The 22,623-nt window shown below is 28.4% G+C and overlaps 2 protein-coding genes and 1 non-coding gene across 3 annotated transcripts; all 3 read right to left on the minus strand.

The window, feature by feature from the left end:
• Positions 1-1,440: 1,440 nt before the first annotated feature.
• On the minus strand, positions 1,441-6,688 carry LOC114175718 (general transcription and DNA repair factor IIH subunit TFB2-like). Its single transcript, XM_028060502.2, has 15 exons — positions 6,168-6,688; positions 5,613-5,780; positions 4,997-5,065; positions 4,640-4,733; positions 4,383-4,483; positions 4,225-4,270; positions 4,081-4,140; positions 3,934-4,002; positions 3,636-3,719; positions 3,441-3,524; positions 3,017-3,102; positions 2,280-2,370; positions 2,065-2,145; positions 1,909-1,983; positions 1,441-1,687 (listed from the first exon to the last, which is right to left on the minus strand). The coding sequence occupies exons 1-15, from the start codon at positions 6,278-6,280 to the stop codon at positions 1,553-1,555; spliced, it is 1,356 nt and encodes a 451-aa protein (XP_027916303.1). The 5' UTR covers positions 6,281-6,688; the 3' UTR covers positions 1,441-1,552.
• Positions 6,689-8,241: 1,553 nt separating this feature from the next.
• Positions 8,242-8,314, minus strand: TRNAV-UAC (transfer RNA valine (anticodon UAC)). The gene has a single exon. It is a non-coding gene; the product is annotated as a tRNA-Val (tRNA).
• A 3,257-nt stretch (positions 8,315-11,571) lies between these two features.
• Positions 11,572-14,992, minus strand: LOC114178129 (E3 ubiquitin-protein ligase AIRP2-like). Its single transcript, XM_028063855.2, has 5 exons — positions 14,730-14,992; positions 13,751-13,901; positions 13,605-13,671; positions 13,277-13,511; positions 11,572-12,141 (listed from the first exon to the last, which is right to left on the minus strand). The coding sequence occupies exons 1-5, from the start codon at positions 14,807-14,809 to the stop codon at positions 11,931-11,933; spliced, it is 744 nt and encodes a 247-aa protein (XP_027919656.1). The 5' UTR covers positions 14,810-14,992; the 3' UTR covers positions 11,572-11,930.
• Between the last annotated feature and the right edge of the window lie 7,631 nt (positions 14,993-22,623).

A 22,623-nucleotide genomic window follows, 5' to 3' on the forward strand; every position in this document is an offset into this window, starting at 1 on the left:
ATTTTTTAACTCTATCAATTTTGTTTTATTTAGTGTGTTTGGTTTGGCATCAGATTGATGCACAATTGATTTGCAAACAAAGAAGCTATATATGTTTGATTTCAAAATCAGTTTTAAAGTAAAAAAATTCACCTCAAAGCATATAGTATTAGCTTCTGCATCAGAAAAATCAATTCGGCCAACATTAATTTTTCAACGAGTTACCGACACACATTAACGTTTTTAGCATTAATAAATATTTTGGTTGTTATGAAACTTTATTTATATGTAATTGTGTAACATTTGATATAATTCTTTCGTTTTTATCTAATTGTTATTTAATACTTTGATTTAAAACTTATATGATTATTATTAATTTTTATATATTTGATATTGAATGTGTTTTTTTAATATTAAATATTTAATAATATTATATTTTATTGTTTGTAATTATTTTTTTATAAAATTTAATTAATGATACTAAAATAGCATGAAATTTACCTCAATCCTTGTCATCCTAGATGCTACTTTGGATTTCAATCCCTAAGCCCCTGTTTGTTTCTTTACGCGGCCCTGTTCACAGTTGTGTTCCAAGGTGGATTTGAGATTGAGTTGGATGTTTTTTTCGATGTTAAAAATGTAATTAAATTTTTTTCCTACGATTCCCAACTAATTTAAATTTTATCTTTCCAAATTTAATTTTATTTTTAATTAAAAATATGAATATCATTTTCACCATTTAATCTAAAATTATACCATGTTTGTGAATAAAGGAAAATGGTAATCACTTATTTTATTTATTAAATACTTTTTTAATCTATAATACATATCATATCATACATAAACTTTCATCTCAAATATAATCAAATTATATCATCTATCTCTTAATCTAAACAACAACATAATTCTTCTTTTATTTTCTTAAATTCATAGACTCATTCTACTTCAGATCCATTTTCCAATCCAAACACACACTAAATCTTACTTTCAATTCCAATCTTTCGAGTCAATTTTTAATGTCAGATGGAGGAAACTCTCGGTAGCTTCCATGAAAATTTATATTAACGCTTGTGCAAACACACCCAAGATTATCAAAATAGAAATGTTAGATACTTCCAATTTTTTTTCCTTTTAATTTTGTTATTTATATGATTGTTGAGTTCGTTTGGGTTTTCCTCGTCATCTCAATCAAATTTAGAGCAATCAACATAAACAATACACAACACACTATATTGTATTAAGAGGAGTATAAAATATAATTCCCTCCATCTTCATCATGCTATTATGGTATTAAAAGGGTTAATTTTAATAAAAAAAAAATAGAAGTATTAGGCATATAGTTTCCTCTATATGTATGTGTATAATTTATGTAATTAAACCATTTTGAAAAGATATATATATTTTGACTATACAAGTTATAATACCCTCCCAAAAAATAAAGAAGATTTCAACAGAAGTGGAAGAAGGGCAAAACTAGTTTACCTTGAAGGCAAAGATATTATATTTCCTTTTTAATTCTGAAAGGGAGAAAATTATGAAACAAAATAATGAAGTTTTTGCAAAGGCTTTGCTCCTACTTTTGGCGACGTAAATAATCTCGTACGTATGGATGTACCTCAGTCTTAACCACCATATGCATTTTCTTTGAATCTTCCCACAACAAACCATTCCATTCTCTGGCACAATCACATGCACCTTCAAATACATCCTGCTCACAAATCATCACACACAAAAAAGTAAAAAAGTGAGGAATCTAAGACCCAAAACAAGTAAAAATTATTTAGATTTCAATCAAACAACCAAAAAAGTAAAGAATTAAGGGAAAAAAATTTGAGGGCCAAAATAATTTTTTTCAAATATTTGACAATAATTTTAACAAAATCAGGAAACACTTCTTCGTGCTCAAATCAATGGTACCAAGTTGCTTACTCTGGAAGGGAATTCATCGTAGTAATATGCCTCTGTCATCTCAACTCTGTTAAGATCTCCTTCCCACAGCCTAATCTGTTGCCATCACAATGCCACGTGTCAGAAAATGAAAGCAAACATTACACGTGCAAAATCATGATAGTAAGATCCAAAAACCTGATCTGTGACATTTTCAGGCACAGATGGTATTCTCTCTGCAACACGAGGATGAGCATTTTGCTGAAGGAAAGTGACTATCTGTGACATCAATGCAAAATGGTTGTCTGCGTAAGAGATTGATCATTGTAAAATTTTAATGTTTAAAGACTAACCAAGTATCATATTTTAAAAACAGATATTACAGCACAAAATTTCTATTTTATAATGCTTACCTGATCTGCTGTGATGCCATTTTCAAAAGCATTATACAAGCTTTCTTTTGTAATAGCTCCAACAATAAGATTTGGAAGTTGATACTCTACCCTGCATACATCACACGAAATGATAATAAGCAATAATAATTCGTTGAAATAAGCAGCTCAAAAATTAATACCCAATAATGGTTTCATATAAAAATGGATTAAATATGTTTTTAGTCTCTTAACTTTTTCTGGATATTGGAATTAACTCCTTCGAAACTTTTGTCCAATTTAGTTCTCCAATTATAGAAATGCGTGAATTTAGTTATTCTAACCAAACTTTGTTAGTTTTTTTTTACGTTTCAAACACGTTTTATGGTAGTATTTGAGTTATTTACACCTTTTGACACCTTTTTACTTCAATATTAGTTAAGAAATACATTTGAAACGTAAATAAACTTAACAAAATTTGGTTAAAAAGACTAAACCCACGTATTTCTAAAGATGAGAGACTAAATTGATTCAAAATTTCAAACCAGGACTAGTTCCAATTTTCACTTAAAGTTTAAGGGACCAAAAATATATTTAACCCTATAAAAATAGGGTCAGAAACATTCAAGATATTCCAAAAATGGCGTCTAGGAAGAACAACTTATGATAATTTAGAAGTAGTTCTAAAGGACAATGGCAGGTATAAGTAAGAAAAAATTAGAGGCTTATTCAACACAAGTTGCAATCTAAAACATTTTACAAAGTATTTGGCGACATACCTTGAGAATAGCCGCAATATTTCACAATGCAACTTAGAAGTCGAGTAAGCATAAACTCTAAAATTTGTTTCCACAACCACAAATCCCTGAGAAAAGTAAATAGAACAACATTTTTCATTAATATTCATAAATCTGCACGGGGAACATTCTTTAAAAGGATCCATTCATTAAAGCCAGCCAAAGGTTAATTGAAATGTTCGATATATTAATTTAAATAAACCAAGTTAATATTAAAAAAAATAGAGTATGCCAAAAAAGAGTAAACCTCCCTATGTGAACAAGGCACAAAGGAAAAAATGCAGCTGAAACGAACACATTGATACTATAGAGCCTCCTCCAATATTCAGCACATATGTGAAGGAGTTTTCCTAAAAGAAGCAATATTTACTATCAAATAAATCATATTCTGAAACCATTAACAAACCTGTTTTCTAGACGATGAATCAGACAAGCTCATTGAAAGATTTGTTGCCAATTTTGTAGGTATAAACCAACTTCCTTTCCTTCCCTATAAAGTTATCACAACAAGGAAAGGGAGACAAAATCTGATGAATAAATATACAATTACAATCATCATGAACCTCATCATGTCTAAAAATGAGCACAGAAATATTATAACCTGCTGAAGTTTGACCAGTCCAAGGTCTGCCAGGTCATTAATTATGCTCCTCTGAAAATCAGTCAATGTGTTTATACTATATGCCTGATGCAATGAAATCATCAAGAGTGTCAAAGTCACACTGCATTCCAGTTACATGTAAAGGAAATAAAATTGCAGTTTCAGTAAACATCACCGGAGAAAAAGGAACAAAAAAGCAAAAAGTTTGATCAGTCCAACACCTTGTTTAAATAATGAGGAATACACAATAGAAGTTTGTTTATGTAATAAAACTTATCATGGAATGACAATGTCTTACCTCCCCGATGACATGAAAGCTAAGTTCCAGCATGAATGAGATCAACTCAGCAGCGTCCACACCTCTATCCTGCACCAAATGTTGATGAAGAGAGCACGTACAAAGCAAATTGCAAGAATATTATTGAACAATAAAAGTTAGAGCTACCTCAGAATTAGAGATATATTCTCTGATGATATACCAAAGCTGTGCATTTGTATCCATCAGCTGTAATCCGAAAGGAAACAGTTTTTATATTTAGGAAAACGCATTACAGAAGTTCAGTTGGATTATAAATCATTTGATGCATACCAAAAACTGGAAACCACTTTCAGTTAGTTTTGGAGCTTCTTTGTCTCTGTATTGCACACGAGAAAATGACATTATACACGAGATACAGTTTGCAACACCCACATACACATTCAGGCAAATGCTACAAATGAGAAGTATTACTGCAAAGGAAACAAAACCTGTGACTCAGAAGACGTCGCTGGAAAACTTTCATCAAAGAAGAGCTAATATTTAAGGGCTTATCAACCTGAGTTGGGCTTATAAGTTGCAATAAGAAACACTAGTTCATCACAAAATCAAGTCAATAGATGAGTTTAGGCTTCTTTTTAGTCAAAATATAAGGTACTGCATATTGAATAACTAAACTAACTTATGTAGCAAATAGTGTTAGGCATAAAAATTAAAAAAAGTGGAATGATAAGATCGAGTATTGTACCTCCCATTGCTCTAGGGCATAAGCCTCGAGATTTTCTAAGGTTGGAAGCCTCACAGTAATATTGGAAGGCATGGATTCCCTCGGCAAAGATCCACTGCCATATTTAATAACATGCAAATATTACTAGCTAAAGTAAAAAGAATTTGTAATACAGTCTATATATTAACAATTGCATAGCTCTTCTTGAAAATTCAGAATGGAGGAGTTACTCCTGTCGTTTAATGTCATGGAGAGACAATCCACTGTCTATAGGTTAACTAACCCATATGCATAAAGTAGAATAGTTTTATCACATGCCTCAAATAAACAATTTTGTGTTCAAGAACAGAAAGGGAAGGGAAAATATGTATCACTCACCCTTGTACTAAAAGCTTTTGGAGACTTCTCTGATATGTTGGATTAACTTTGTATGTCTTTTCATTCTTCCTGCCAGAAGGAGAAAAACTTCCTGAAGTAAATTGGATAAGGCAAGGCTCCAAAGTTTTAAAAGTGACAACCCTGACTATAGAACCTTAGCTAGACGCTAAGACACACATAGAAGGAGAAGAAAATATCTATTCCTCTTGCTTGTGGGAAAAAGAAAAAAAAAAAAAATCAACTTAAGTCATCAGTACTATGTATTAACTGCCTTTTGCTATGAAGCGATTGTGATTTTACACTTGTGTTTTGAAAGAAACAAAGGAGAAGAAGAAAACAAACAAATATCATGCATGTCATGGACCCTGCATATCTCATAAGCAATATTTTCCATTGAACTACATCATGCCATAAATAAATTTTAAGATCTCATCATAATAAACACATTGCAAGAAGCAAACAAGTAGTGCATCCTTCACAATAAGGGCTGCCATTCATCCAATTGTTATTTGAAATTATCTGAATCAGTTCAAACCATTCAGAAGCTCAAATATCTACTCTCATTTTCACAAAAAATGAAAAAAACAAAACGTTTCCTCAGTGAATAAATATGTACCTGTCAACAGCTTCAAGGAAAACTCTCAACTGAACCAGTCTATCAATGGCTACTCTGTGCTTTGAAAATCCATCCGGAAGCACCCACTCCTCCAACAGTTTAGCTGCCACCGGCACATCAATTTGTAGCATCTGTATGACGTATTTCTTCGCAAGAGGCGGAAGAGACCTGATATTTGAAGATGTATTACTAGTTATAGTCACAAACTCGTATTCAAGAAACTAAATACCACTTCTCTAGCTCACTTAACTCTGCACTTTAGGTAAAATGAGAATCCAAACTAATTCCACAATAGTGGCATAAAGAACCATCAAGTTATCAAGTTGGTGGTCATTTGCATTCCATAAAGGTCAAAAGTAGTTAAAACTAAACACCATATGAAGAAAGGGTGAACGGGTAAGAATCTGTTACTGAGGCAAACAAAGATGCATAGTTTTTTCCATCAGTTTGCAACATTCTTCAACTGGTTCACCAAAAGAATAGAACAAAAGGAAACTTTTCACCCAAAATAATTTGTGCCACTTATAAAGAAAAAGCTAGAAAAAAAAGAATGACCTGAGAATAGCCTCACAGATGAATCCATTTTCATAGAGTTTATCCAGCTTCATGGTGGGCATGGAAGCCACCATGTCCATGAAATTTTTTGCAATAATCCTAACCTCTGGCATTGTGATTCGAACAGCACTACCTTTCTTTCTCTGTAATCGGATTCTGATTAAAGGGGTCTTTATCCAGAACTCAAGCAACCAAATTGAAAGGAAAAGCGAGCCACTTTACGAAAACCCGTCACGATACTCGCTTAGTTCCATAGTGATGGAGCATAAAGAGACACTTTGCAGAGTGACATTGAAGGATCCAATGAGAAGGGCCAAAAGGGTCTCTTGAGGAGGTGATACGCACCGTTTTTTAGGACTTGAAACAATCACGCGAAGTGGGAGAGTGAAGATGGTGAAGAGAAGAGAAAAAATGTGACACTTTTGGTAGGAAAATTGATTAAGCGAATTTAGAGAAACAGCTGTGGAAACTCTGATTCTGTGAGGTTAGACGCCAGATGAACAACAACACTACGAGAAGAAGAACAATTTTTGTTAATAATTATTGTATTTTATATATTTTTATTTTAAGTTTTGAGTCTCAATAAATTATGATTTTTAAGAAGAGTACCCAAACCCAACAAAATTTTTTGTTGAATTGAATCCTGCATTAAAAAGAAAACCTTTGTTATTTTGGGTCCTTACTCATGGAAATTTTCATAAAAATAGATTAAGTTGGCATGTTACTTGATTACATGTTTAAATGGTAAAGAACCTTTAGAGTTGATTAAAAAACGTAATATCGAAATTTTGGCCGGTTGATACAGTAAGAAAATTTTGATCTTTAAAATATAATCTAAAATATTATATATTATTCTTAACCTGCAAAATAAACTTTATTCCAATAGAAATAAGTTTGACAACAAGTAATCTATTAATAGCAGATTGATGCCTATTTTCATTAATAATGACGTACTCTTTTGATTAAGTTTAATTTTTTTTTATAAAATTAATTTTTAACTTCTCATAATTTATATTAAAATGTATAATATAAAATTAAATATTAATAAGTAATTTAATAATAATTTGATAGTAAATAATACGATAAGTTCACATACAATAAATTTCATTTTAAAAAATTTTAAATAATTTTTATAACATATTAAAAAATATACTTTAAATCTAATTTTATTTTATAAAATATTTTGTAAGATGAAATTTACGCTCATCTATATATTACAAATTTATCTTATCTAAAAATCGTGAAATCTTCAACATTTTATAATTCAATTTCTTAATCATTGATAAGTAGATTATTATTATTATTATTATTATTATTATTATTATTATTATTATTATTATTATTATTATTATTATTATTATTATTATTATTATTATTATTATTATTATTATGAAAATGAGAGATTAATATTTATTGAACCTATATCTAATAAGAATTCAACTATAAATGGATCGATTACCATAATTTAGTATAAGTGGAATACAATTTTAAGAAAACAAAAACAAAGTAACTAAGGCTTAATAATCATCTATTATGTCTTGACTAATTACTATATTTTTTATCCCTAAATTATTCAACTTGTATTTATTTGAATTTGATTATATGCAATCAATATACATATTTCATCTTTATCATATATGTTTCTGATTAAGTTGGCCACTAACATGATATATGTTTTGCATTAAAAAATTGTAAGGTGTCTTATTAATGGACTTCTTCCACAACATGTGTCCTCCAATTTTGGTTACAAACACTTTATTTCACACATGTTCAAAGTGTAAACAACAATATAGCAATTACTTTTGTTTAAAACAGTCTAGTATTTGTCCTTCAACAAATATCTTACCATGTCTATAACTACTTTGTTCTTTCTTTCAACAATTTTATTCTATTGACATTTTGTTAGTTGATGCTAATTTTCTTGTTTCTCAAATAAGCATGTTCAAATGGGATATTCTTTTTACCTTGCTCTATTATTGGTATTTAACTTAACTTATAAAAAAATCTTTTTACCTTGCTCTATTATTGGTATTCAACTTAAATTATATATAAAATTATATACAAAAAGATAATTTGTTGCTGCCCAGGATCGAACTGGGGACCTTTAGTGTGTAAGACTAACATGATAACCACTACACCACAGCAACTTTTGTTCATATATGAGAGACAGACTTTTAATATACTAAATTAGTGCCATAGTTATGAAGATATAACTTATTAACTTATTTTAAATGAAATAAAAAATATAAATAGACAATTTTTGAGATGATAGAACTAGTACATAAACTAATTTTTCACAAAAAAAATATTCATTTTTAACAAACTTATTTTAAACTTATACAAGACTTAAATTTAATTAGTGAAAATATCATTTTATTTTTTTCATGTTATTGTATCATTTTTTTAAAAACAATTTACCTATAATGCACAAATATGGTATTTGTATCGGATCAAACATGTGGTATGTCGATATACTAATTTTAAAAATAATAGGACACGACACGTGATATATGCATATTAAAAAATATATTTTTTTTAGAAAATATGATAAATATATAATTATTCTTGTGTGAATTCAAATTAAAATCAAATGTATTAAATATTTTCAACATAAAAATTTATAAATTATTATTATTATAAAATATTATTGACTTGTATATTAAACACTTTATTGATAAATAACGATAAAGTATTATAAAATATTAAATGTGAATATACGTTAAATATGAATACATGACATAAATTAAAGTATCGGTATATCATAACAAATTACTAAAATAACTCTTAAATGCAAAAATCACATTTAAATTGATTGGATTGATATTGAACAAGAAAAAAGAAAAAGCTGCTCCAATGTTTTGAATTGATTAAATTGATTTTTTTTTAATTTATCTTCAACCTTTTTGATAAAATCATTTTAAATTATTACAACATGTAAGTAATGTTCAACACATTTCAGTACTTTAATACTATTTTCTTTTACCATATTTACCAATGAGTAATTTCCAATGTTTATAATGCATGTATTGCATTCTATAATGCACCGATATTTTAACTTGGGTCACGTATTCGTATTTGACACGTATCATATTCGATACTTTAGAATACTTTAACGATATTTATCAATGAAGTATATAATTTATAAAGTAGTAGTATACTACAATAAAATCTTTGAATACAAAAAATAATTAGTCACTATGTAGTGACCAAATTGACAAGTAAAATAGTTCCAAAAAATTATAACCGGTCTCTAAATTGATAATTAAAATAATTTTAATGATAAATTGATTTTTAAATTGGTCATTAACATTAACTACAAGGTTTTTATTACCAAAATAATTGATTTCTAATTAGAAAATTTGGATTCACATATTAACAATAATATATTTATTATGTTTGTAAGAATTATTATACACTTCTCATTATTCATATATCATGTATGTATGTATCACGTATTGTATCCTATTATTTTAAAAAATAAACGTATCGACGTATCGGATACGTGTCGTATCCTATACACGTATCGTATCTATCCATCATAGATTGCATTAGATAGCTAATAAACCATGTTAAAGAAAATTAAATAAAAAAACTAAAATTTAAAATGTCAGAAAAGTAATTTCATTATTAAAATTGTAAAAAACTCAATTTCATTTGAAAATTAGAGAATTGGATAATTAAAACTTTTTAGACGCTCTTTTTTCGTATTTAAAAATTCATTTAACACACACACACACACATATATATATATATATATTAAAATTTAAATTATTAAAAAAAGTTAATTCTTTTCATGAATTAAAATTAATTTATGTATATTAATGTCTTAACTATTTATTAAAGTTTAAGTCCAAATGTTTTGAGATGAAAAATAAACTCATACCAAATATTATTTAACATAGTCTTAATTTTAATAAATACTTTGTATATTAATTAACTTATTTAATATTTACCAAATACATTTAAATATTTTTTTCTTATAAAAATAATGTATATTATAATTATTATAAAATTTTATTTGCATTACTATTTATATGTTGTTATAACTTCTTAACATTTAAATTGGATGTTAAGGTGAACCAATCATGCTTATATTGATCGGTTCACCACAAATTAAATTAAAAATAATTAGCTCAATCCAGAAACTTTTTAATATGCAAAATATTTTATAACTTAGCTTGACTTATCGCAAGTTAGTATATTAGTGGTTAGTTCATCTAAAATTGTTTAATTTGTATATTAGTGGTTGACTCATTTAAATTTTTTTTATTCTTCCAATATATTTTATATATATTAGTACAATATTGATTCAACTATCCAACTCGTTTTTTACAACAATAGAATCAAAATATTTGTTTATTTTATTAAATATTATTATAAAAAGAGTTAAAAATAAAAATTATTTATTTATTTTATCAAATATTATTATAAAACTAATTAAAAATTAAAATATCAATCTACATGACTTATTAAATAAATAAATTAAACATCTAAATTAAAATGAACCAAATTAGCTTAAGGATTGAAAGCATTTTGGCATCTCTACGTTTGAATACTATTATCTATTCACTATTATTTGATAATTATGACTTCTAATTTTAAATTTAACAACTTGATAATTCATGTTTTCTTCATCAAGATTTTTATTTTTTAAGAAATATTTAACTAGTATTTGAGAGAAAAACAAATCTTGATAATTCAGGTCTTCTTTATTATGTCGGCTTATAAAAAAAAGTGTTTTCTCTATTATGATATTTTTTTAAGAAACATTTACTAACATTTGAGACAAAATCAAATATGGATATAAATATAAATACAAAAATTAAATTTCATATGAAGAAAACATACATGAATTTTTATCGAACTCACACCTGTTCTTTACCATTCCTACTTCCCTACTTGTAGTAGTAATAATACTTTTAACTACTTATATCAATGCTTATATATAATATATTTTAAAACCAATCTATAAAAGCCCACAAGTTTATTTCATTTCCTTTTTTCTCCTATTGAACACTTCAACTTGGTTTTCTTTTAATACACAAAATGTCAAATGATATTCAAGCATATAACAGAAGACAATGAACTGAAATTCTAAGTTAAAGCTCTTGAACTGAGAGTAGTTGCCACCATCTCCTTTAACATTATACATTTAAGTAAAAGTCAACTCACTGATATTTTAAATTAAACTACTAAGCAGATACCACTGCCTGCAGCTACAATCCTCAACACCAACCTTAGTAGTTTCTAAGATTATTGTATGAGAATGAAGGAAAGAGAAGAATTATTAAGAATAACTATATAAACTGTTGTGCAAGATGTTTAAGGGTCTAAAGTAAACATAGCAAGTTCTTATAAGATGGCCACAATGCATATACATAAACTACAGAACACATTACAGGCATTCCGTTAAATACATTCATTGATGATGAAAACTAAAAGAGTTTCACAAGAGATTCACACCTAAATGACAAGAACCGAATGTGAAAATCTCTTGTTAATGAGTAATTGATTTGATCTGTACAGGGATATACAAATGAGCTAACTAGATAGATACAATTTACCATCTCAACTTCACCACCAGTCCACAATATGACAGGGGCTGGATACTTCTGGCACCAGAAGTGGGAAGCAAGTACTGCAACTCTATAATAGGAACTCAATTAGCCGATTCAGGTTCTGGCTTTTATGTCACTAACTTCAAGTGGAAGAAGGGATCCAAGACAACAACAGCATACATTAAAATCTGTCTGTTGCAATCACTTACCGTATGTGAGAGTCATAAGCATCAAAAAGGGAGTCTGGAACAATCAAAGGCAACTTATCTATGTACATGAAAAGCCTTCTCAGATTCTCCCTTGTCACTGTTGCCATGTCTACCACATCCCTTCTATCAGTGAATACCCACAGATCACCTGAGTTCACTCTCTTCAGACTGTCACGGCAAAATGGGCATGATTGTGATATAGTTCGCCTGCAAAAATTCTCAAATCACTTCAACCTTCAACTAAACCTACAAAATACTTGGACAACATGCTGGTAGCAGTTTAAAATAAAGGGTAGCTAGATGTACACCAAAACAATGACATATATATATATATATATATATATATATATATATATGTATATATATATATATATATATGTGTGTGTGTGTGTGTGTGACAGTCCTAGTGTCCTGTTTCAAACTAGAAACAGACACAGATGACGTTTGTTCAATAACTGGTAGGATTGAATACTATCCCCCAAAAGGTCTTGGCTTCAAATCCTCCAGGTGTCCATTGTTAGGTCATTTGTAAGTACCATTGTTAGCTGTCAGCAAACTAGCTGTAGCTGGTTGGAGAAGGCAACATTGGTTACTGGACTTTTTCATTCACAACATGGATATTCAAGAAACGAAAACACACAAAATCCAGAAACAAATATAACTAACTTTTTAAGCCTTATAAACTACACCAGACTGAAGAGTTAACATCATCATTGTATAAAATTACTCCAAGTGATAATCAACCAAGTGACATTCAGAAGACATAAATGCAAGAGAAAGTCCTCCACCACCTGCTTAAGCTAGCTATGTCAATTCAAATAAATAGTTTTCTTCTATTTAATTATTTTACACCACCATACTATTTTTGTTTTGATACATTAAATATTCACATTCAAGCAGCAATAGCAAGCGACAATCAAACCTTCATATGCACAGTGCCGTGTAATTGCACCTGCAATCAAGCACAGAACATTCATAGTGAGACTTGTAACTTCCACCACTTAAAGCCTCCATTCGCAAAAGACACTTAACAAGGTTATAAACAATTAATACCAAAACGAACTGAACAAACCCAAAACCTTCGACAATCTAAGCAGGCTAAATGGATTTGCATTTTACTATGGCTGAAATATTGCAGTCATTGTGTAGTGACTGTATTTATAATCCATGAAATCTCAGAAAATCTAATAAACAAACCATAAACATAGAGTTTTTTGTTAGAGAACACAACGAATCAAAGCGTAGTAGACACAAGTCAAACAACTATAAATCTGCATCCTTGTAAAAGAATGGAGAATGCCGCATAGAAGCACGCAGAGAGATAATTTGTTGGATTAAGTACCATTCTCGGTAACATTTCAGGCACATGGCATGGTTGCAGTTGGGTAAGACAATCTTGGTATTCATGTCCATGCATATTCCACACTCATCTTCTCTTTCAATGTCAATGTCAGAAGACTGTCTATAATCCTCATCATCTCTTCTGCGATACCTCTCCATGCATACAGCCTTTTGCTTCTTATCCTCAGTATCAGTGATACCTTTCTGAAGTTGCAATAAAGAGGGATATATGACCGCTGCTCAGAGAAGAAATTCAACGTGTCAGCAACGAACAAAAACTAATATGCAAACTAACTTAACTTAGATTGAAAAAACAAGGGCAGATATACCATAGAATTCTCTAATACTTGCTTTTCTTTCATGTGTAGACATGGTGGTTGTTCCATCCACATAGACCTACAACATGCGGCAAATTCTTCATCTGGTCCAAGTCCCTCATTTCAATATCCACACCTAAAAATCAAAAACACCTTACCTTGTAAATTAGGATTCTTAACAGTCCAAGGGCCCCAGCAAGATGACAATCTGTCCATTGCACCAGAAATAGAAACAAGTGCGCTGCTGGACTGTATGACATTCTCATCTGAAGGCATGCACCATCATATTCCCTTGGAAAATCTGACGCCCTGCACATCCCAATTTTTTTACATGATCAACCAATAACTAAATGTGGTAAATTAGCTTTCACAACACTAACTAGTATATTGATACTTGATGACAATTTGAGACAGAAAAAAATATGATTGCAATATTTACAAATGACAACATTGCTTGCTCCTCTAAAGATATTTCGCGACAAGCACATCACAGACACTACATGTTACCAAACCAATAAATGTTATGTAGCCTGTCACCACATAGTGTAGCAGGTATTAAAGATATAATAAAGCAACAACGTTCAGAGATTAAGATACCAAAATATAACATCAAAATCATCAGACAACGAAACAAGTACTCAGGGAATTCACTCCCTAAAAGTTTTGACATTTTCACACACAAAGTTCCTCACACAACGCACGCACGCACACAAAGACACAGATAGGAATAATCAAAACTGAAAATACAATTATCCACGCTTTATTAGTAAATTAAATGTACCCTATTTACAAAGGAAATATTCAAGGATTAAAACTAACCAGAGTCCAGAAGAAAAAAAGCAAACAAACGAGTAAAAAATAAAATAAAATAAAACGGGGCTAAACCCAGAAGAAAATCATCATCATACCCAGAAAAAACCTCACTTAGCAATCACCAACCACTTACACCCAAGAGAAAAAAAAAAGGATTTTTCATAAAAAAGGAGGAAAGGTAACAGCCATCGACAGGCCACCAACCTTTTGCAACAGTGATCACCTTAAATTCAAATAAAATAAATAAAAAATTGAACATAGGAAGGAACATGACAGTTAAAAACAAAAACCCAGAAAACAAAAGGGTGAGAGGAGAAAACCCACAGGGTGTTGGCATGCTGGATGTCAGCTTCAAGGACTTTCAAGGAGTCCTTGAAAGACTTACGCATGGAAGCTACGTACATCGCAGCGATCACACCGCAAAAAACAAGAAAAAAAAAAAGAAAAAGTTTGTGAAATGGAAGAAGAGACGAAGAGAGAGATTGGTTGGGTGAAGGAAACCCTTCTGGGCTATATTTCTGACTCTAGTTTCTGTAAGAGTCACAGAGAGTGAAGAGAAGAGAGGAGAGAGAAGAGAAAAGAGAGAGAAAGAGAGTGCTTCGTGTTGCTTCTATGCTGTTCTTGAAAGCCAAGACGGTGGGATTGTCAGGACACGTGTACGCATCAACACCGTCTCCCTTCCATTATTCATACAAAAAAAAATATATATATATATATATATATATTTTTATATGAGTACTATTTATTTATCTTGTTAATTAATTATACTATTAAAATATCTAATAAGTTCAACACACAAGTAGCATAAAATATATTGAGACTCTCCCCCACACTTTAGTTTATACTCCTCCCTTCTGTACTGTCCAAGTCCAAATTATTATAAATTATATTTAATAATTCTATACTTTCTTTATTAAATTTTAACTTATGAAAAAAAAATCATTCAACTTTACGTTGGTTTTTAGTAAGTTTTTGAAAGTTTTATCATCATAATACGTATATTAAGATGAATTTCATTTTCATTGTGAATATACCAACAATAAATGTGATATCTGTAGAATTGTTTTATATATTTTGACTTTGTTAATGTGTATAAAAATATATATTGAAATAGAAATAATGTGAGTGTTTAAAATTATGCTAAAGATTATTGTGGCAAAAGTGTTTATTTATTTGATGAAAGAAATTATGGGAGAGAGAAAGGAGTGATGAATAATAATGGGTGCCTTATCCAAATTTGCACTCTCTTTCTCTCTTGTTTGCCACTTTACCTTTCATGTTTTTGGTAGCTCTGCCTCCACGCACGCGCCTTTGGGGCGAGTGACTGCACTTCCACATTTATTATCTATTTAATTATGTTAAAATAAAATCTTTATCTTTTGTGATTACAATACAATATTTGTTAAAAGAAATCTCCTTCACACGGTATACATTTTGTGATGAAAAGAATTTTTAATTTTTAAAATTTCCTTTTTAATCTGGCTTATTCACAAAATGTCTATTTACCTTAATTTTTTTTATTTTCTCTTACTTCCTAATTTATATTTTTCATGTACAAACAAAAATAAGTGAAATTTAAAAAATATATATATTAAAATAAAGATAATGATATCTTGTAAGCAAGAGAAGAGATTTTTAAAGGGTATAGTAGGAAGAAAGTATATTATTTTGGATTTTAAGATTGTGATTATGTGTCTAAAGATACTTAAATAGAATACGGCAATTTCCTTTACTCTAACGTAATAATATTAATTGTTGGTTGGTTATAGTATTTAACTTTTATTTCTAATTTATTAACTCGATTGTGATATGTTAACTCAATTTCTACTATCTCAATCATATAACAACTATTAAAGTTTACGTGATACCTTTAATTACATACCACTCCTTCATTATTGCCGTATATAGTTTACTTTTTTTTAATATAAACAAGTTAATTAAGAATAAATAATATCCGAAATAACAAAAATTAAGAAGTCAACTAAGGTCATTAGAAACGTAAGTTGTTTTATTTAGAAACTTTGTTTACATTTCGAAAATAAAATTTTATTATTTGGGTTTTTGTCCTTTTGAGACAATTAAATTTTCGTCAAATTGAATTGAGATTGGTCTAAATCCTTCATTTAAATTATTTTAAACAAAAGCTGTAATTTAAGGGTTAAAATATGACAAAATCTCTAGAGTCATTCAATTTGTGATTTTGAAATAAAAATTAGAAATATCTCACATCACAAAAAATAAAACAACTTTATTACTTTTTGTTTTCTTGATATGTTTCATTGAAAATATGAATTTTACATATTGTAATATAATTATATTTTTAATTGACGTAAATAGACCGTTTTATGATAAAAAAAATGAAAATAGAAAGAAATCCATAATAAATATATAATATCATGTCATTCAATAAATCTCATTACAACAAATTTTGATACTATTTTGTAAAGTATTTTTAAAGTTAACTCAAAATCACAAATAATCTTATAAAGTAAGATTTATATTCATTATATATATTATAATTGTAGGATGTGAAACTAATAACTAAATAGCTTGATCATAAATTAAAAAAAAATATAGTAATATTTGTCATAATATATTAATAAAATTTCTCTCTCACACTTAATATCTCTTTAAAATTGCATTTGATTTGAGTTTTCACCCTAAAAGTAAAAGCCAAAGATGTTAGGTTATTACCTAATACTTTGAATAGTGGAAATATGTATGAGAAACTCAAGTTATGTTCCTCTTTATTAGTGTAGTAGGTATCTATGACTTCATCAAAACTATACAACGCCTTAATTTAATAACCATTCACAAAGAAGAAAGAATATTCACAATAGAGTAATACCCTACTACTTCATACCATCTTTTTGAGCAATTTTCAAACCATTTTTTTATTTCATCATTCATTTAATAATGTCAACTATACATAATGCAGGACAGAAGCTTGAGCAATAAATATAATCAATCTTTCTATTTACGTTAATATTTTATTTAAATGCCCTATTTTCTAATCATAATGTCATAATAAATAAAGTGGAATGAAAAAGGAAGAGAGAGAATTAACAAAAAAAAGTTATTTAGTTTTACATTTTAGAGGAAAATGAAAAAAAAAATTTGAGAATGCCAAAATCCTTATATGTTGGAGGGTAAGAAGAAAATAGTTTATACTATTATTTATATTTTTCCTTTACCAATTGAGACAATATTTGTGTTTCCCATCTCATTCCCTCCTTTAAATAAAATAACAAATAAATGAATATAAGAATTTTTGTTCTTTTAGGGCTCAATACATTTAAGTTTATGTAATGATTTTTTTTTTATCATACTTCAATTTTCCATCATAGGATAAAGGATACAAAAAATTCTCTATCAGTTAAATTTAATCTATGTATAAATTAATTTATACAATCTCTCTCATTTAGCTTTAATTATTATTTTTTGTTTATATGTAAATTACTATTAATTTGTAAAAATTCTTTAATATTTTTTCATATTTTCTTATTTTTAAAAACGTTTACGAAAAAGTTTACTCATGGGTACTATTGAGTTTAGGGGACACATTGAACCTAAAGACCTACCAATTTAAGTAAACATTTAAAAGTTCCTACCTAGAAAGGTAAGAGGAAAAAGACTAAACAAAAAACAGAAAAACTGCAACAGAATTTTAATAAGAAAAAATTAAATCAATTGTGATGGAAAATGAAAGAAACCTTTTTATGTACAATTATGGGGTTACACTAAAAATGAAGTTATAATATTGATATGGTTTTAAAAGAGTAATAAAAGGTGTAATTATTTTCCTTTTGTAAGGGACCACAAAAAGGGGTTTATAATGTAATAACTTAATTGTTCATAAATGCATAGCTACAGTTGCAACTACATTCAGATCTACCATCCTTTCTTTCTCTGCCAGTAATTAAGATTTATCATTCATGATAGAACAGAGCCACCACCTCTTCATTTTCTTTTTCTATGTTGTTTTTGTAAAATACTATGAATATGAATAACTGAAAATTTATCCCATGATTTTGTTGCTGCAACGCCCAACAATTAACCACTTACCTACTCCCATTATATTTATAATTAATAACTTTTTGTTAATTGGAACTGATAATAAGATAGAGATGAATGATTAATGATTAGAGTAATTCACTAAACACTCACTCCTTCACATTCCAAAATTATTGATGTGTAAGGTTTTATAAGTACACATTATTAATGTGTTAAACTTTAAAATAGCCTTATTTAATACATAAAATGTATATGTAGTTATTGATGTTATTGTTTTAAAGACGGTTGTGAAAAAAAATTAATTAATAAATTTAAAAATTTACAAAGCATTAATTAGAGATGATGAAAAATTTGTATCCGCGAACATTTACAGGTAAACCCTAATATTCTTAATCGATACGGCTAGTTATGAATACGTATTTAACTATTGTAGTGGATATGATGGTATCTAATATGCAGATAGAAAAACAAAATTATTTGATAATATATTTTTTTTATTTATATTTATGACATTAAATTTATTTTTTTAATTTTATTTTAACTCAATTCATTTAAATTTATGTTTTAAAAGTATAAAAAATTTTCCATTAATATATTTCATACAGTAATTTAATTTGAGTGGTACTTCAAACCTATTTTTTTATCCTATCTTTATATCGTAAATGATTTGTTTTTAAATAATTTTATTTAAAAATTTAAAAAAATATAATATATATACATATATGATTATAACGAATTTGTAGAGATGTCAAAATGGGTTTCAATCCGTGAGCTAACCCGGCTCACCACAGGTTGGGTGGAGAAAAATTTAACTCTTTCAAAAGTGGGTTGAACTCAACCCGCCTCACTTAACCACAGGTTCGAGCCGGGTTGAAGGTGGGTTGACCCACTTAACCCACCAACATTTTTTTACATTTTTTTTAAATTTTTTTTTAAATTTTTAAATAACTATTTACTAATCCTATTATATTTGTTCACAATTTCATATTTTTAAATGCTAGAATGTTGCTTAATTATATCTGAATAGTTTGAATGTTTAATTAATTTGATTGTCAAATTATATATATATTGATACTTTAATCTTTAACTATAATCTTTATAGTAAATTACTCAAGTAACCATCTTATAAACAATTTTTTCTAAATTAGCATGAAAAAATGTATAGTTTTTTTATTTATATTTTGTTGAATAACATGACAGAAAATTTGTAATATTAGTCATGCTTTCTTAGACTAATGGATACTTTTTTGGAAATAATTCTTCATATATTGGTGGTGAACATGATCAAAACATTGGTTCTTGATTATACTATAATTGTTATCTCATGGGTTACTTAAAAATTTATTTAAATATTTGAATACTAAAAAAAAAAGTTTAGGTGGGTTGGTGAGCCAAGCCGCTTAATCCACCAACCCGTGTTGGGTTGAACCGGATTATAAAATTTCTGACTCACCAGAAAGTAAGTCGGGTTGAATTCACTCATTTTTAACCTGGCTCGTAGTGAGTCAACCCGTGTGAGCCGGGTTGGCTCACTTTGCCAGGTCTACGAATTTATTTGAATAAAAATCATTACAATAGCTATGTATTAACAGATCATACCATGATTTAATTCATTAAAACTATTTACTATATAACCAACCTATCTCATTCAAAACCAATGGAAATTAATTTATATATTTTTTTGAAAGTACTAAAACACTTTTCCAATATTGAATTGTTTACTTAGCTTGAAAAGACCTTTTGGACTCTATTTATTAGATAATGATTCTAAATTCCTAGATTGAGAAAAAAACATATCGAAGAACGTAATCATCTCTCTTTTACTATTAATTATTCTTTTAAAGCGATATTATCTCTTTTCAATATCCTTTATATTGTTTTGATTTTTTATATCAGAATAATCAAAGCGTTATTATGATATAGTTTCACAAATTGTTGTGTTGAGATCTTACAAAATTCAAGATTTTGACTTCTAAGTCTAGTATATTTTTTTCCTTATTTTGTAAAGATTTAGAAAATAGTGGATCGACTTAGTAAGGTATGAGAGGAAGTAAATATAACTCTAATATTAAAATGAAATAATATGAATGTTGATATTTTCCACTTTTAAATCATCCCTCATTCACTATATTTTTAACATTTTATCCATAATAAGAATTAAAGAAAATTAAAACTAGCATCACTATTTATTAAAAAAGTAACATATTTTCTTCTAAAAGAAAATCTAATAATTTGGAAAAAAAAATCATCATTCATTTATCAAAGTTTTTCGTTATTCAATTCACCCTCCTCAAATTCATCCTTTTATCCGACATTAATCAAGAGCATTGAAAAATTGCATCGACAAACATTTAAAAACTATACACAGAAATATTAAGGGTTAAATATGTTTTTATCCCTTAACTTTTAGTGAATTTTAAAATTAGTCCATCTCGAAACTTTGAACCAATTTAGTCCTTCATCTTTCGAAATACGTTGATTTAGTCTTTTTTAATCAAATTTTGTTAAATTTATTTGACATTTCAAGCGTGTTTCATAATAATATTTGACTTAACATTAAAGCAAAAATGTGTCAAACAATATAAACAACTTAGATACAATCCTGAAATGCATATGAATCAAATAAACCTAACAAAATTTGATTAAAAAGACTAAATTCACGTACTTCGAAAGATGAAGGACTAATTTGGTTCAAAGTTTTGAAATAGACTAAATCTAAAATTTACTGAAAGTTAAGGGATCAAAAACATATTTAACCAAAATATTAACAACAAGAACAAATTAAAAAAAAAAAAAAAGTAAGCTTAAGATATATTTGTCAATGACACCATGTGTTACTTTGAAAGATGAGGGTTTCACTTCAAAACCTTGTAAGGTTTGAGATTCAATCACAAAAGGATAACAACAACCTTTGAAATATAAGTAATTTGAGACATAATTTATTCAAAATATGTAGTAGAAGATATGAAATTTTAAGATATAAAATTTGAACCACTACACACCAACATATACAATTATTATTTTGAGATTAAAGAAAAAAAATTGCATATCTCAGTCATGAAGTAGTTTAGTTAATAATAGTTGTTTCATATCTAATTCCGACAAGAAAATTCTAGCCTCCCACTTTTAGAGATACAAAATTCAGCTTAGAGCAATAAAAAAAAAGGGACACGATCTCAATATGAATGGGTAAAGTGAACGCGGTTTCGACGTTTTGAGGAATGAAAACATTACAATTTACATGCTCACTCATATCACTGTCATTTGTTGTTGGAACGAAAAAAACAATCAGATTATTCTTTTAATAAATTTATGAAAGAAAGGTAAAAGAAATCATATAGCTTTACTAATCTTTTTCAAGAAATTGTTCTTTTTTTTTTCTACATTTAGTTTTGCTTATATCTGAGACAAATACTTAAACTATTAAAGTTAATTAGTGGATTTGATTGGATCAACAGGTTGAGAAATGAACGGTGAACGGTGAGTAGGGTCCATACCCAGCTGATCATGTCCTCAAAGAACTTGAAGGCAGTTTTTGATTTGTGATCTGTGACACCAAACATGGTTTTTACTGTGTTAGTAAATCCTTATCTGAATCTCTCTAAATTTGCAATTTTAGATATTATTAAGGAAATGTAAGGAAATGCAACGCCTTCTAATGCTTGTTAGTGTATAACGATATGTAGTATGTTATATCAATGGCATAATATTATTATTCTTTTTCTATATATTTATGTATATTTCTCTCTTTATTTTATACGGTATCAAAGTTATGGTTAGAAATTATATCACTAACATAAAATAGATATTTTATATCTGCGATTTTACGTCTAACCCACTAGAATCAAACGTAAAAAATGACCGATGACAAACTTATAAATAAGTTATCAATTGTTTACGTCTAGTACCCTAGGGTCAGACGTAAATATTGTTTCTTACGTCTGATTGCACACGCTGCACGTAAATTTACATCTGATTGCACACGCCACATGTAAATTTATGTCTGATTTGTCCCATTAGACGTAAATTTACGTCTGATTTGTCCCATTAGACGTAAATTTACGTCTGATTTGTCCCAGCCAGACGTAAATTTACGTCTGACTATAGTGCGTCAGAGGTAAATGTCAAAACATAAATCCATAATCTTCTTTCCCATAGTGCCGCGACTGTGCGAGAAAGCGAATTTGTGGTTTAGTGATTACAC

The sequence above is a fragment of the Vigna unguiculata genome, chromosome 3 (genome assembly GCF_037176805.1).
Source record: "Vigna unguiculata cultivar grain cowpea cultivar isolate G323 ecotype 2 chromosome 3, ASM3717680v1, whole genome shotgun sequence".
Lineage (NCBI taxonomy): Eukaryota > Viridiplantae > Streptophyta > Magnoliopsida > Fabales > Fabaceae > Vigna > Vigna unguiculata.

What these genes read in the sequence shown, in the direction of transcription:
- LOC114175718 (XM_028060502.2), bottom strand. Translation starts at nt 6,280, where the DNA reads ATGCCAGAGGTTAGGATTATTGCAAAAAATTTCATGGACATGGTGGCT. An exon ending in GCTTTCATGTCATCGGGGAG is followed by an intron (nt 3,720 to 3,933) that starts GTAAGACATTGT and finishes TCATTGCATCAG; the next exon opens with GCATATAGTATAAACACATT. An exon ending in ATATTGCGGCTATTCTCAAG is followed by an intron (nt 2,371 to 3,016) that starts GTATGTCGCCAA and finishes TGATGTATGCAG; the next exon opens with GGTAGAGTATCAACTTCCAA.
- LOC114178129 (XM_028063855.2), bottom strand. Translation starts at nt 14,809, where the DNA reads ATGTACGTAGCTTCCATGCGTAAGTCTTTCAAGGACTCCTTGAAAGTC. An exon ending in ATCCAGCATGCCAACACCCT is followed by an intron (nt 13,902 to 14,729) that starts GTGGGTTTTCTC and finishes TGGGATGTGCAG; the next exon opens with GGCGTCAGATTTTCCAAGGG. An exon ending in AAGTATTAGAGAATTCTATG is followed by an intron (nt 13,512 to 13,604) that starts GTATATCTGCCC and finishes TTCTCTGAGCAG; the next exon opens with CGGTCATATATCCCTCTTTA.